This window comes from Microcaecilia unicolor, chromosome 11 (assembly GCF_901765095.1).
Source record: "Microcaecilia unicolor chromosome 11, aMicUni1.1, whole genome shotgun sequence".
Classification (NCBI taxonomy): domain Eukaryota; kingdom Metazoa; phylum Chordata; class Amphibia; order Gymnophiona; family Siphonopidae; genus Microcaecilia; species Microcaecilia unicolor.
The window spans coordinates 94,378,845-94,394,115 of NC_044041.1; the positions used below are offsets into that span (position 1 = coordinate 94,378,845).

Consider the following 15,271-nt stretch of genomic DNA (forward strand, 5'->3'; position numbering starts at 1 on the left):
CTTTCCAAACCATAAAAATGCTCAGCTAGACAAACATTATTGGAATGATCTTACTATATCCCACCTCCTCTTGGTCACCTTTCCACGAGGTCTCTGTATGAGCTTGTAGGGCTCAGGATGCAAATATCAAAGAGACCGAGAAACCTCAATTAAACAATATAAAATGCTGAAAAGTCAGCTCTGTATAAAGCACCATCCACAGAGTAGCTTCTCTAATGGAAAGAGTAGTCTCCCACAAAAGCTCTTACCTTTCTGACAGTGGTCTCGAGTCCAGCAGCGTTTGATGAAGATACTGTTGATCACTGTAGCCGGGCAGTTGCTCTTGCCCTTCTCAGCCCCAGGACACACATCCATGCACTCTTCCTTGTCCTCTTTGTTCGCTACAATGTAATTGTCCTCCACCGAGTCCACAATGCGGGACCAGTCAATGGTGGACAGGTAGCAGAGTTCATCATTCTTTTCAATGCGCACCGCCCCCCGGGTGATGTTCATCAGGCTGTACAAACCCATCTCCTTGAGATGCATCATCTCATAGACAACCAGGGCATAGTTGAAGAAGAGGTGTGTGCCCCGGATGACAGTGAGGTTGGGGAAGAGGCTCTTCAAGCTCTCCAGCCCGTAGACCCGGAACAGCAGCAGGTAATCTGTGATCACAGTGAGACTGGGGAAACTCAAGTTGTGGAAGCTCTCCGGCTTGGTGTGGAACATGAGAAGGATATGCAGGTGTCCCTCGATCACGGTACAGTTCTCCAGCATGCTGAACTGGGTCACATTGTTCCGGATGTCCATACTCCGGCAAACTGGAATATCACAAAAAAAAAAAAAAAAAAGACAAAATTAATCAACTTAAACAAAAAAGCATGTAAACACCAGTCTTCCAGTTTGTCCAAGGATGAGAGTCCTTTCCTTGGACCTAGCATTAAGAATTATTCAAACATGACTGCGCACGTCGGTGTCCCAGATCAGGGAGGGACCTATGTGGTCTCAAAAACTCACTTATCGGATCTGGATAATTCTTAATTTGGTCAAACAGAAAAGTCTCACAGTCTGCAAATGAATCCAGGCCCCACCAGCAGAAGTCTTCCTCCAGCGCTGTTCTTCACTCCGCCACATTGCCTGCCCTTCCCCTGCGGCTACTTTTCCCCTCACATCGCGCACACTCAATTTCATGAAAACTGAGCATGCACGACGTGAGGGGAAAAGCGGCTGCAGGGCAGGCAATGCGGCAGAGTGAAGGAAGGTTTCTTCTGCTGCCGGGGCCTGGGGACTCCCGCCAGCCAAACCAGAGGACCCAGCCCGAAGCCCTGTGTCTGCTCCTCCCCAGCCTCTAAGTGGGACCCTGAACCGGAGTTCTCTTTCCTGCTCCTGTCAGGATGTGATCACTCGGGTCCCATCAGGAACAGGAGAGCAAAAGAGACAGAGACAGAGAGAGAGAGACCCCAGTGCCGGGCCCCCTTGGAGGCTGGGCCCAGGGGAACCTTGTCTCCCCCGCCCCTCCCCTCTTGGCGACGCTGCTCACAAGCTCCCAATCTCTGGTCTCTTTCCTCCCTTCTCACATAACATCTAATTTTCCTAACTGTACTCAATTAGACATGGGTTATAACCACAGATGCCTCTTTCATCCACTATATTAATATACAATCTTAGCCACTAAGAGACCCATTTCTATAAATGTCTTACACCCTTTACTTAAAGTCTGGATTTTTTTTTTTTAGTGCAGGCTTGTCCAACCTTTTTCTAATCAGGGGCCACACATTTTCTCTTTCATAACATTCGGAAAGCCAAAGCACATACGCAGGGGTCTGTGCTGGGTCCGTTGCTTTTTAATGTATTTATAAATGACCTAGAGATGGGAATAACTAGTGAGGTAATTAAATTCGCCGATGACACAAAATTATTCAGGGTCGTCAAGTCGCAGGAGGAATGTGAACGATTACAGGAGGACCTTGCGAGACTGGGAGAATGGGCGTGCAAGTGGCAGATGAAGTTCAATGTTGACAAGTGCAAAGTGATGCATGTGGGTAAGAGGAACCCGAATTATAGCTACGTCTTGCAAGGTTCCGCGTTAGGAGTTACGGATCAAGAAAGGGATCTGGGTGTCGTCGTCGATGATACGCTGAAACCTTCTGCTCAGTGTGCTGCTGCGGCTAGGAAAGCGAATAGAATGTTGGGTGTTATTAGGAAGGGTATGGAGTCCAGGTGTGCGGATGTTATAATGCCGTTGTATCGCTCCATGGTGCGACCGCACCTGGAGTATTGTGTTCAGTACTGGTCTCCGTATCTCAAAAAGATATAGTAGAATTGGAAAAGGTACAGCGAAGGGCGACGAAAATGATAGTGGGGATGGGACGACTTTCCTATGAAGAGAGGTTGAGAAGGCTAGGGCTTTTCAGCTTGGAGAAGAGACGGCTGAGGGGAGATATGATAGAAGTGTATAAAATAATGAGTGGAATGGATCGGGTGGATGTGAAGCGACTGTTCACGCTATCCAAAAATACTAGGACTAGAGGGCATGAGTTGAAGCTACAGTGTGGTAAATTTAAAACAAATCGGAGAAAATTTTTCTTCACCCAACGTGTAATTAGACTCTGGAATTCGTTGCCGGAGAACGTGGTACGGGCGGTTAGCTTGACGGAGTTTAAAAAGGGGTTAGATAGATTCCTAAAGGACAAGTCCATAGACCGCTATTAAATGGACTTGGAAAAATTCCGCATTTTTAGGTATAACTTGTCTGGAATGTTTTTACGTTTGGGGAGCATGCCAGGTGCCCTTGACCTGGATTGGCCACTGTCGGTGACAGGATGCTGGGCTAGATGGACCTTTGGTCTTTCCCAGTATGGCACTACTTATGTACTTATGTACTTATGTACGCATGCTGGACACTCTCTTTCTGAGAATCACACACACTCCTACAATCTCAGAGAACACCCAGTCTCTTTCTTTCTCTCTCATGTACCCTACCCTCCTCCCCTGGCCTTCCCTCAGTCTCTCTCTTTCTTTCCAGCCTGGCTCTCTCTCTATCCCATGTACCCCCCAACATCCTTCACCAAGTCTCTTTCTCTCTCGTGTACACCCCCCCCTCCCCCCCACACCGTCACCTAGTCTTTCCCCTCACCTGGCTTCAGCTGTAGTAGGAACAGTGGGATTCCCGCTTCCCTACTGCAACTTGGCTCTTTGCAAGCTTAAGCCGCATGGTGCCGGAAGTTCAGGTTGATCTCGTGGTTTGAAGCCTCATGAGACTTGAAGCCAGAAGGTCAATTCGAACTTCCAGCACTGAACGGTTGAAGCTTGCAGAGACGAGTCGCAGCAGGGAAGCAGGAATCCCATTGTTTGCCAAGCCATTGCCAAGCTTTTGCGGATGAGGTAAAGTCACCTGGTGGGCCATGTTCTGGCTCGCAGGCCGGAAGTTGGACAAGTGGAAGCCTGGTCTAGTGCTTCCTAACAGATGCGGATCTCTTTCAAAGGGCAGTCAAAAAGAAGTCATTTGTTTAGTAGCTGTTTACCCAGACATTAAGGGGATAACCTATACCTGGGTGCCTACTAGAAGCCCATTCTACAAAGGACGGTAGACGCCTACTTTCCTATACAGAATACTAACCTAGCAGATGAATTACACCCTTAGGGGTCAATATTCAACATGATTTAACCAGCTGGTTAAATTACCTGTTCAAGCTAACTGGTCATTTTCAATGGCACTTAACCGGTTAGCACTTCTGAAAATAACCAGCTACTGCTAAACTCAAAACCAGCTATTTTGGGGGTGTTCAAAGGGCGAAGTCAGCACTTGACTGGTTAAGTGCTGATATTCAGAATTTAACTGGCCACATTTACTGCATAAATGTCAGTCTTATCTTTATGCAGTTCACCATAGCTGGTTAAGTATCAAATATCACATTTAACCGGCTATGTGTTAGCCAGCTCCAAAAACCCGGAAATTCAATGCTGGTGCCCATACACGGGCCAGCATTGAAATTCCAGGTTTAGCGCTGGGGCAGTCTGCAAAACACTGATTTCTTTTTATTTTTTTTTTGTAAACGCTGAAACTCTCCCAGCAAGGAAAGACAGCCAACCAGCAGTGAACCCAAGATAAAGGGATGGCTGCTGAAAGAAGCCAAAATAGAGCGGCTTTGCTTGTCTTTTATTTTAATGCAGAATCAGTATGTCTCTCCCGGCACTCAGGACACTCTTCCCATGAAGGGGCTGAGGCAGTGCAAATCAAAACTTCAGTCACTCAAAGCTAGTAGCGCTAAATCAAACATTTGGGAGGATTTTAGGGGGGAGGGCCCCAGCCACCAGAGTGTAGCACCCCCCAGGCTTACCGAGAACCCCCACGGGCCTCAGCCTCCAACGAAGAGAAACACCGGAGCAAGGAATATAATAATTAATTAAAGTCAAAAGGGAGAAATAAGAAAGACTGAAGGGCTCACCTCCTTCCACCTGCTGGAGACTGAGAATACTGAATCACACTCTTAACTGACCAGGGCTCTTACCGGCTCTCACGAGAGTCAGGGTTCTCAGTCTCCACCTGCTGGAAGGCATGCACAACCCATCAGTCACATTCTGGGCCGGTTGTTACATTTGTATCCCGCGCTTTCCCACTCATGGCAGGCTCAATGCAGCTTACATGGGGCAAGGGAAAATTAGGTTCTTACCTTGCTAATTTTCTTTCCTTTAGTCATAGCAGATGAAGCCATTACATGTGGGTTATGTCCATCAACCAGCAGGGGAGATAGAGAGCACTCAAACTTTCACAGTGCCCTCTTGGCCAGCTAGCTCCACTGCCTCTTCAGTATTTGAAGCTTCCAAAGCAGTATGGCAAACCGCAATGAGAATCACAAGAGCTTTCCTCACAGCGAACGATGGCCCATCACAAGGGCATGAACTCATAAAGGAGGGAATGCACATCCTCCTGGAGGGAATAAACTCATCCTCCTTATTGTATAAGTGGAGGGGAACACACGCGCCTCCTGGAGGGAATTACACATCCTCCCAACACACTGGAGGGAATGAACTCATCCTCCTATTTATAGAACTGGAGGGGAACACACGCACCTCCTGGAGAGAATCAACACAGCTTCCAAAAAAAAAACATGCTGGAGGGAATGAACACATCCTCCTAAATTTAAACTGAACATGAATCCTGAAGATTGTTTTCCAACTTTCTCCCAAGGAAGGAACTTCAGGAAATTAGAACAGAACCTGAAAAAACAGATTCACAGCATACAGACAATCATACAGGGAGGGCTCATGGCTTCATCTGCTATGACTAAAGGAAAGAAAATTACCAAGGTAAGAACCTAATTTTCCCTTCCTTGTCATCAAGCAGATGAAGCCATTACGTATGGGATGTAACAAAGCAATCCTTAGATAGGGTGGGAACAAGCCACACCACGCGCTAGCACTTGTGCACCAAAACGCGCATCCCTCCTGGCAGCCACATCCAGCCTGTAATGTCGGGCAAAGGAGAGCTTAGAAGCCCATGTTGCTGCACTACATATCTCTTGAAGAGAGAGTGCTCCAGTTTCAGCCCAAGAGGAAGAAATCGCTCTAGTAGAATGTGCCTTAAAGGCTACAGGCGGAACCCTGCCGGCCAGCAGATAAGCTGAAAAGATAGTTTCTTTGAGCCAGCGGGCAATAGTGGCTTTAGACGCTGGAGACCCTCTGCGAGAACCGGATAGCAAAACAAACAGATGATCAGAAGTCCTGAAAGAGTTAGTAACTCGCAGATACTGCAGCAGAGTCCTGCGCACATCCAAAAGGTGCAGCTGCCCAAAAGATTCTGGAAACTCTTCCTCTGAAAAAGAGGGCAACAAAATAGGCTGGTTTAGGTGAAAGGCTGAAACCACCTTAGGCATAAAGGAAGGCACGGTCCGAACCGTGACTCCGGACTCTGAAAATTGCAGAAATGGGTCTCTACAGGACAGCGCCTGGAGCTCTGACACCCGTCTCGCCGAGGTAATGGCCACCAGAAAAACGGCCTTCAGTGTCAAATCTTTCTCCGATGCTCGCCGAAGCGGCTCAAAAGGAGATGCCTGCAGGGTTTTCAAAACTAGCCCCAGGTTCCAAGCTGGACAGGGTGCTCGCACTGGAGGTCGGAGCCGAAGCACCCCTCTAAGAAACCGTGCCACATCTGGATGAGCAGCCAAAGACACGCCTTCCACCTTACCACGAAGGGAGGCCAACGCTGCCACCTGCACCCGCAGGGAATTATAGGCCAAGCCTTTTTGTACACCTTCCTGCAAAAAGTCCAGAATCGGCGAGACAGGAGCCCGCATTGGAGCAATGGCTATGGAAGCACACCAAGACTCAAACAGGCACCAAATCCTGGCATAAGCCACGGAAGTGGACCGCTTACGGGCTTGCAGGAGAGTGGAAATAACTTTATTGGAATAACCTTTATCCCTCAATTGCGCCCTCTCAATAGCCATGCCGTAAGACCAAAGCGGCCGGCGTCCTCCATGGCTACCGGTCCCTGAGTCAACAGGTTCGGTACCAGAGGTAACGGCAGAGGAGCCTCCAGGAGCATCTGTCGGAGGTCTGCATACCAAGGTCTCCTTGGCCAATCCGGGGCGATGAGGACCACTTCTCCTGGGTGCAGCCGAATCCGCAAGAGCAGGCGCCCTATCAAGGGCCATGGGGGAAACACATAAAGTAGACCCGGAGGCCAGGGTTGAGCCAAGGCATCCAACCCCGCCGAGCGAGGATCTCTCCGTCTGCTGAAGAAGCACGGGACTTTGGTATTGGCACTTGTCGCCATTAGATCCATCACAGGCTTGCCCCATTTGGCACAGATCTGAAGGAAAACTTTGTCTGCCAGATTCCATTCTGCTGGATCGATCTGATGCCTGCTCAGATAATCGGCCTGCACATTGCTCTGAGGTCTCTCCGTGTCCACGGAGGCCGCGCCATGTGGTGTAAGCAAAATGGCGCCCGCTTCCAGCTCAGAGCGGGAAGAAACATCGCTCGCCATGCTCGGGCCGGCTCCTACGCCAGTACAGCACGATTTACAGAGCCCTGCTGCTGATTTGCGCTTGCCACAAGTGGAACAGCGCTTTACATTGTCCGCAGCCATCGCCGAAAAACGGCGGTAAAATCCAAGATGGCGGTTTCGCGCCAAAATCGCCCCGATCGCAGGCCCACCCCGGAGGAGTTGGAAAACACTCTTACCTCAAAGGATCTAGTGTACAACTACGATCCTGCTGAAAATCAGGTCAAAAACCTCTGTTCCAGCGTCTCTGCGTTTAAAAACGCGACGCAACTTTTTTTTTTTTTTTTTTTTAAGCTGTGAGGAAAGCAGAGGTATTGAAGACTCCGGAGGCTCAGATGAGTGGGAAAGGCAGGGAAAGGGCGAACCTATATGCCTGCATCCACTGTTGGTGGGTAAGGACAGGGAAAGCAAGGCAATATGTCCACATCCACAGAGGTATGGGTAAGGCAGGGAAAGGGCTAACCTATGTGCCTTTAAAGTGAAGCTGCTATAGCCTCCAACACCCCGGTTAACAACTGGCAAGCCAGGAACCACCTCCCGGCAGATTTTTCTGGAGCTCGAACAAGCTGCAGCCACCCTGCTAGGGGAGATAGAGAATACTGAAGAGGCAGTGGAGCTAGCTGGCCAAGAGGGCACTGTGAAAGTTTGAGTGCTCTCTATCTCCCCTGCTGGTTGATGGACATAACCCATACGTAATGGCTTCATCTGCTTGATGACAAGGAATGGAGGGTTACGTGACTTGCCCAGAGTCACAGGGAGCTGCCTGTGCCTGAAGTTGGAATCGAACTCAGTTCCTCAGGACCAAAGTCCACCACCCTAACCACTAGGCCACTCCTCCACTCCTGTTTGGAGGGACACTAAGGAATGGGCATTTATATTTTAGGCACAAGTACTTATACCAGTCATAGAGCTGGCATATGTGCTCCCGCTTAAATGCCAGAGATATGTGCATAATTTACAGAATACTATGAGTCCTGTCCAGACTCCACCTGTGTGTTTTCCTACCGGTAAAATATACTTGTATTTACAGGAAGGAATTTTGGCATTTATGTGTTACTGCTACTTATATCTATAGTACTGCTACATGTACGCAACGCTGTACAAAAAACATGTAAGAGTCAGTTCCTGCTCAACAGGATTCACACACATAATCAGCCTGTAAATGTTAGACACACTTTGCAGAATTACCGTCTAAGGGGAAAGTTATCAATGAGAGCTACCGTTAAGAAGGATTATTTTACCACAGATTGTGCTATTTTAGCACAGGGTCTCCTGTACTAAAATTAATTTTGTTGACTCTTATCTCTACATGTCAATCACAAATTGTGGCTCAAAGAGAGCCAAAGAAGCTCAAAAGAGGATGTACAACCTCTCGCTGTTCCAGGATCTCGTATCGCTCAGATTTACTGCCGCTGATCTTCAAAGTTTATTAGTGGTTTTTCTACCCCGCCCATCAGACAAGCCATCTTAGCAGCTTACAGGCTAAAAAGATTAGGAAGAAAAAGAATAAAGACATACAAAAAGGGAAAGAGGGGAAAAACTCCTTAACTCTCAAAAGGATGGAGGGAGCGGACAAATGAGGGGGGGGGGGAAGCTGTGTAGTCAGGATTTGCACCCAATGTTTGTAAGCATGGATAAGAATTAAAGTTATTCATCCTGAAACATTTTAAGATCAGGCTTAAAGCACTGGAGGCTACGTTGCAGTTTAAGACATGTATTCCAGAGCTCTGAAACTTGAACTGAGATTTTTAGAGAAATTATGACAATACCCAATGCACAGAGGGCACTATTAAGCAATTTTAGTTCAATGATTTTAACGTCCAGGAAGGGAAACGGGGTGTCAAAAAGCAGGAGAGAAACAAAAGGTTCCTCAGAAGTGTGAATACCGTCCAGTCTTTTTTCTATCCTAACTTTATCCACATAGTCTAGTTAGCAGCCTGAATATGGCAGCTAACTCAATAACCTATGACTCCACCTAAGCTCTGCCTACAGAGCTGCCCCAGACCTGTCCAGATAGTGTTGAAGTGGTCAGAGGAAACATTCAACAGCACATCCAGTTAATGCCGCTGAATATCCCTCTCACCGACATTTAACTGGTTAGAAGATGCTTTACATAACAGCCCCCTAATTACTGGCTCACTTTAGAAGAGAAGGGGGAGATATGGTCAGCACGCTAGACCAGTGTTCTTCAATGTAAGGCCAAGAGGCCAATGGCGGATGGGGGGGGGGGGGGGGTTGTATAGCCACATGCTTGAACAAGAAGGCATTTCTCAATAGACAAAAAAGAGAATGCAATTGGAAATGCTCACAACCTTGAGGATATCTCCCAGTGACGTTTGAAGGTGGGCTGGTGGGGATGGATGTCATTGACCCACACTGGTCTGCAATGTCACGGAACCGCATAGGAAGATAATTAGCAGCTGTCCTTCAGTTCATTAGAATCCAAAGTATTTCCAGCTTAAAAATTAATGAAGACTACTGAACTAGACTGTAATTCAACAACAACAAGAACAACAACAAAAAAGAACAGAGTCCCTCGCAAGGCACAGAAGCAGCACACAGAGCAAAGGCAACAACAAAAAAGACTAGATGATGTAAATAAATAACTGCAGCTTTAATAAAAACATCTACAGACTCGACACAAATTGTATTTCATCCACAACAGCCTGCCTCAGGAGTCTAAAAATAAAACCACAATAAGCACATAAAAATATTGTCAAAGAACGACACAGGTGTAAAAACATAATAATGAAATAAACTAAAGAAATATATACATAGAAACAAAGTCTTGGTACAATTCCCAAGCTTTACATCCGTGAAGATAAAATAAAAAGCATATAGCGGAAAACATTTATACAGAAAGGCTCAACAAAAGGTGACACATCTCATTCACTGGAACTGGGATCATGACCCTAAGAGAACTGAGGAAACACAAAGGAGGTTAAAATCACCTGGGACAGTGGTTCCCAAACCTGGGTCCTGGAGGCACCCCAGCCAGTCAGCTTTTCAGGATATCCACAATGAATATTCATGAGATGGATTTACATGAAGCGGAAGCAGTGAATGCAAATCTTTCTCATCAATATTCATTGTGGGTATCCTAAAAACCTGACTGGCTGGGGTGCCTCCAGGACCAGGTTTATTTATTTTTGTTACATTTGTACCCCGCGCTTTCCCACTCATGGCAGGCTCAATGCAGCAGGCAATGGAAGGTTAAGTGACTTGCCCAGAGTCACAAGGAGCTGCCTGTGCCGGGAATCGAACTCAGTTCCTCAGTTCCCCAGGACCAAAGTCCACCACCCTAACCACTAGGCCACTCCTCCACTAACCTGGGACATCCCCATCCCGACTGAGAAATAGCTGGAAGCCAGAAAACCGGATATAGTGGCAAAAGAGAAAAACACCAGAACAGCATTGACTAAAGAGGGTGCCGGTCCCACACGATTACTCGGTGAACTGCGTGGAGACAGGGAAGATCCTCAAGTATCGAGAAATGCAGTCTGAGACTAAGACAATGTGGCAGAAAGATACCAAAATATACCCCATCGTTTTGGGTGCCACAGGCTTGATCAAAAAGAACTTCCAAGCACACCTGGATAAGTTGTCTATAACTGTATAGGAGTTAGTTGGTTTATAGCCTGCTAATACCATTAGCAAAGTTCATAGTACCTATATATAATATGTAAGCCACACTGAACCTGCTATGAATGGGAAAGCGCGAGGTACAAATGTAAGAAAATAGAAAATAAATAGCGGGATACAAGTAAGGAGCTAGATATAAACAATCTAGGAAGTAACATAGTAGATGACGGCAGAAAAAGATCTGCACGGTCCATCTAGTCTGCCCAACAAGATAAACTCATATGTGCTACTTCTTGTGTACACCTTACCTTGATTTGTATCTGCCATTTTCAGGACACAGACCGTAGAAGTCTTGCCCAGAACTAGCCCCATTTTCAGGGCACAGACCGTAGAAGTCTTGCCCTGAACTTGCCCCACCACCCAAACACCAGCCCCGCCTCCCAATCTCGGCTAAGCTTCTGAGGATCCATTCCTTCTGCACAGGATTCCTTTATGTTTATCCCACGCATGCTTGAATTCCGCTACCGTTTTCATCTCCACCACCTCCCGCGGGAGGGCATTCCAAGTATCTACCACTCTCTCCGTGAAAAAAATACTTCCTGACATTTTTCTTGAGTCTGCCCCCCTTCACTCTCATATCATGTCCTCTCGTTCTACCACCCTCCCATCTCCGGAAAAGGTTCGTTTGCGGATTAATACCTTTCAAATATTTGAACGTCTGTATCATATCACCCGTTTCTCCTTTCCTCCAGGGTATACATGTTCAGGTCCGCAAGTCTCTCCTCATACGTCTTGTAATGCAAATCCCATACCATTCTCGTAGCTTTTCTTTGCACAGCTTCCATTTTTTTTACATCCTTAGCAAGGTACGGCCTCCCGAACTGAACACAATACTCCAGGTGGGGCCTCACCAACGACTTATACAGGGGCATCAACACTTCTTTTCTTCTGCTGGTCACACCTGTCTCTATACAGCCTAGGAACCTTCTGGCTACGGCCACCGCCTTGTCACACTGTTTCGTCGCCTTCAGATCCTCAGATACTATCACCCCAAGATCCCTCTCCCCGTCCGTACCTATCAGACTCTCCCCACCTAACACTTACTTCTCCCGTGGATTTCTACTCCCTAAGTGTATCACTTTGCATTTCTTCGCATTGAATTTTAATTGCCAAACCTTAGACCATTCTTCTAGTTTCCGCAGATCCTTTTTCACGTTTTCCACTCCCTCCCCGGTGTCCACTCTGTTACAAATCTTAGTATCGTCCACAAAAAGGCAAACTTTACCTTGTAACCCTTCGGCAATGTCACTCACAAATATATTGAACAGAATCGGTACCAGCACCGATCCCTGAGGCACTCCACTACTCACCTTTCCCCTCCTCCGAGCGAATTAAAATTATTACAAACCAGTTTTACAATTCTCCTAAACTATCAGAAAATTACATCTTATGAACACAGAAAGACTCTCTCTTTGGCACAATGCAAGTACTACAGCGAGCATTAGAAGTAAATTTGAGAGACTGAGATCATATTCCACATGCCCTGGCTCAGGAGCGAGGTTCATTATCTGTCATGATATGCGCAACAGTAACCCATATGGAGAAATTGTCCTCCCTGCTCCCATCTCCAGCAAGTATACCTTTTACAGAAAGCAGTGACAGCACGTTTTGCTCTCCTCACACTCAGCTACCTGCACTATCCCAAATTTAAACGCCAGAACAGGAAGTACACGTTTAAACCTGTGCCAGTGGCCGTGCAAAGAAGAGAAAATAGCAGTAATAGCAAAACACACACCGCTGTGAAGGCTGAACCGGTGATGCAGGCATTTAGCACCCCTGAGCCAGCCCTGGACCTAAGCTTAACCTTCTTGTGACAAAGAACCTTTTCTATAGCTCCTCCAGCAGAAACCATTGGAACAAAAGAGACCCCCCCCCCCCCTTCCCAAGTCCCATGCAAAGCTGTTTTCACTGGGCTTTCCAAATATCCAGCAGCTGCAATCCCTTGAGCTATCAACCAAAAAAGGGAGCGAGTTAAATAACAAATTAAAATAAGCACTGCTTTAAAATCACAAACTGTGCACCTGAAGCCTGCACTTACGGCCCTAGAAGAATGCCACAAGCCTTCAAAGCTGCTCATTGTATCCAGCGGATTACATACTACAAGCAGGTAATCCAGGGAATGCCTTCTTTCAGGTGATGTAATTCACCAGGGCTTGGCTTTCTTTACCACAGGTAACATCAAATCATGCCTTCGTTGAGCTATTTTCTTATTCAGTGCTAATGGCAGCACGTTTTCTGTGTTCCTCTTGACTTTGTGTTTCCAGTAGGCAGACATGCATGGAAAATCCCAGGTGCTTCCTTCCTTCCCTCCTCCCCCAACAATGTAGTTTTATTTTATTCCACAGTCTAAATCTATTTAATCTGCTTTCTCCATTCTCACATGGTGCCACAAAATTCTTCTGCTTTGCCCCTTCCTTTCTGGCTCTTCACAGTGGGAATCCCATCGCAGCCTAGACAGGTTACCCCAAGTTCTCCATTATGTAACCCCAAAGCACCCCCCCCAAAAAAAAAAAAGCCTGCGTGTCGATACCCTCCACTCGGCAACTGCATGTGAATCAGGTCTGCTCTAAAGTCTTCAAACAGAATCTCTTCAGTGCCAGTCTTTGACTGGCAGGAGGATGAGGTATCATTCCTGCAGACACATGCCTGCCTTTTGTCCAAGAGCCCTGTGATATGCCTAAAACCCAATGGCCCTGGATGGCAGACTAACACAGCACTGAAACATTGACATCTATTCTAAAGTCTGGTTCTTGTTTTTTTCTTTACATGTTAATATTTCAGATACATACATACAGCCAGCACTTGAGAGGATCTATGAGCAAGGCACTTCTGGGGTCCAGCCAAATGTGTGAAAGCATCCAAACAGGTTTATAGTTATAATCCCCCCCCCCCCCCCCAAATATTCAAAACCATTTAAAATGGTACTACTACTACTAATCATTTCTATAGCGCTACTAGATGTACGCAGCGCTGTACACTTGAACATGAAGAGACAGCCCCTGCTCGACAGAGCTTACAATCTAAATTAGGACAGACATTTCACTGGCTTACTACTTGAACAAAGTAGTAAATTTAAAATGAATTGGAGAAAATTTTTCTTAAACTCTGGAATTCGTTGCCAGAGAATGTGGTAAAGGCGGTTAGCTTAATGGGGCTTTAAAAAGGTTTGGACGGCTTCCTAAAAGAAAAGTCCATAGATCATTATTAAAATGACTTGGGAAAATCCACTGCTTATTTCTGGGATAAGCAGCATAAAATGTATTGAACTTTTTTGGGATCTTGCCAAGTATTTGTGACCTAGATTGGCCATTGTTGGAAACAGGATGCTGGGCTTGATGGACCTTTGGTCTGTCCTAGTGTGGCAATACTTATGTACTTATCCGGTGATAGCTAGCTATCCCCCACTGAATATTTCCAGATAACGGCTAGGAGATAACCTGCTATATCGCGCAATATAGCCAGTTATACCAAATATTAAGCGCTGTAGGTGGCTACATCCAACAGCTTAAATAGCCGGACTATCTGGGCTGTGTCAGCATTGCCATGCAGCTTTGTAAAGGGGGGGGGGTTAATAGCTTCATAAGCGGTGCAAAGAAAAGCTACGAGGATGGTATGGGATTTACGTTCCAAGACGTATAAAGAGAGGCTTGCTGACCTGAACATGTACACCCTGGAGGAAAGGAGGAACAGGGGTGATATGATACAGACGTTCAAATATTTGAAAGGTATTAATCCGCAAACGCACCTTTTCCGGAGATGGGAAGGCGGTAGAACGAGAGGACATGAAATGAGATTGAAGGGGGGCAGACTCAGGAAAGATGTCAGGAAGTATTTTTTCACGGAGAGGGTGGTGGACGCTTGGAATGCCCTCCCGCGGGAGGTGGTGGAGATGAAAACAGTAACTGAGTTCAAAAATGCGTGGGATATGCATAGAGGAATCCTGTGCAGAAGGAATGGATCCTCAGAAGCTTAGCTGAAATTGGGTTGCGGAGCAGTTGGGGGGAAGAGGGGGTGGTGGTTGGGAGGCGAGGATAGGGGAGGGCAGACTTATACGGTCTGTACCAGAGCCGGTGATGGGAGGCGGGACTGGTGGTTGGGAGGCGGGAAATATTGCTGGGCAGACTTATATGGTCTGTGCCCTGAAAAGGACAGGTACAAATTCAAGGTAAGGTATACACATATGAGTTTGTCATGGGCAGACTGGATGGACCATGCAGGTCTTTATCTGCCGTCATCTACTATGTTACTATGTTACATGCCCCCTAGTCCTAGTATTTTTGGAAAGAGTAAATAAGCAATCCATGTCTACCCGTTCCACTCCACTCAGTACACCAAACCTTCAACTCCAACTGATATTAGGCTTTAAAGTTTTTGTTCCAGATCTAAAGTATTGGTAAACGTAAGTTTCGATCCTGGACAAAGATATGTATATTTAAGTATAAAAATGTACTTTTCTTTTTTTTTTTTAAGCTCCAGTCAATACATTTTTACCAACTCCAGCTCTACGTAGCATTGCTTCTGACTCCGACTCCAGAGCCCTGCTTACTTCTCCAATGCACTGTGGTATTTCTAGTTCCTGATTCCTCCCCCCCCCCCTTCCTAATTGAAATCAGTGTTGCAGGTCCCATAATGCAGCAGTAT

At 46.6% G+C, this 15,271-nt stretch overlaps 1 protein-coding gene across 1 annotated transcript in view; it reads right to left on the bottom strand.

The window, feature by feature from the left end:
* INSR (insulin receptor) overlaps positions 1–15,271 on the bottom strand; it is a 428,464-nt gene that overhangs the window by 373,819 nt on the left and 39,374 nt on the right. Inside the window, exon 2 of the mRNA XM_030218585.1 lies at positions 249–800. Coding sequence (XP_030074445.1) covers positions 249–800 — 552 coding nt within the window. The remainder of the gene's footprint in view (positions 1–248; positions 801–15,271) is intronic.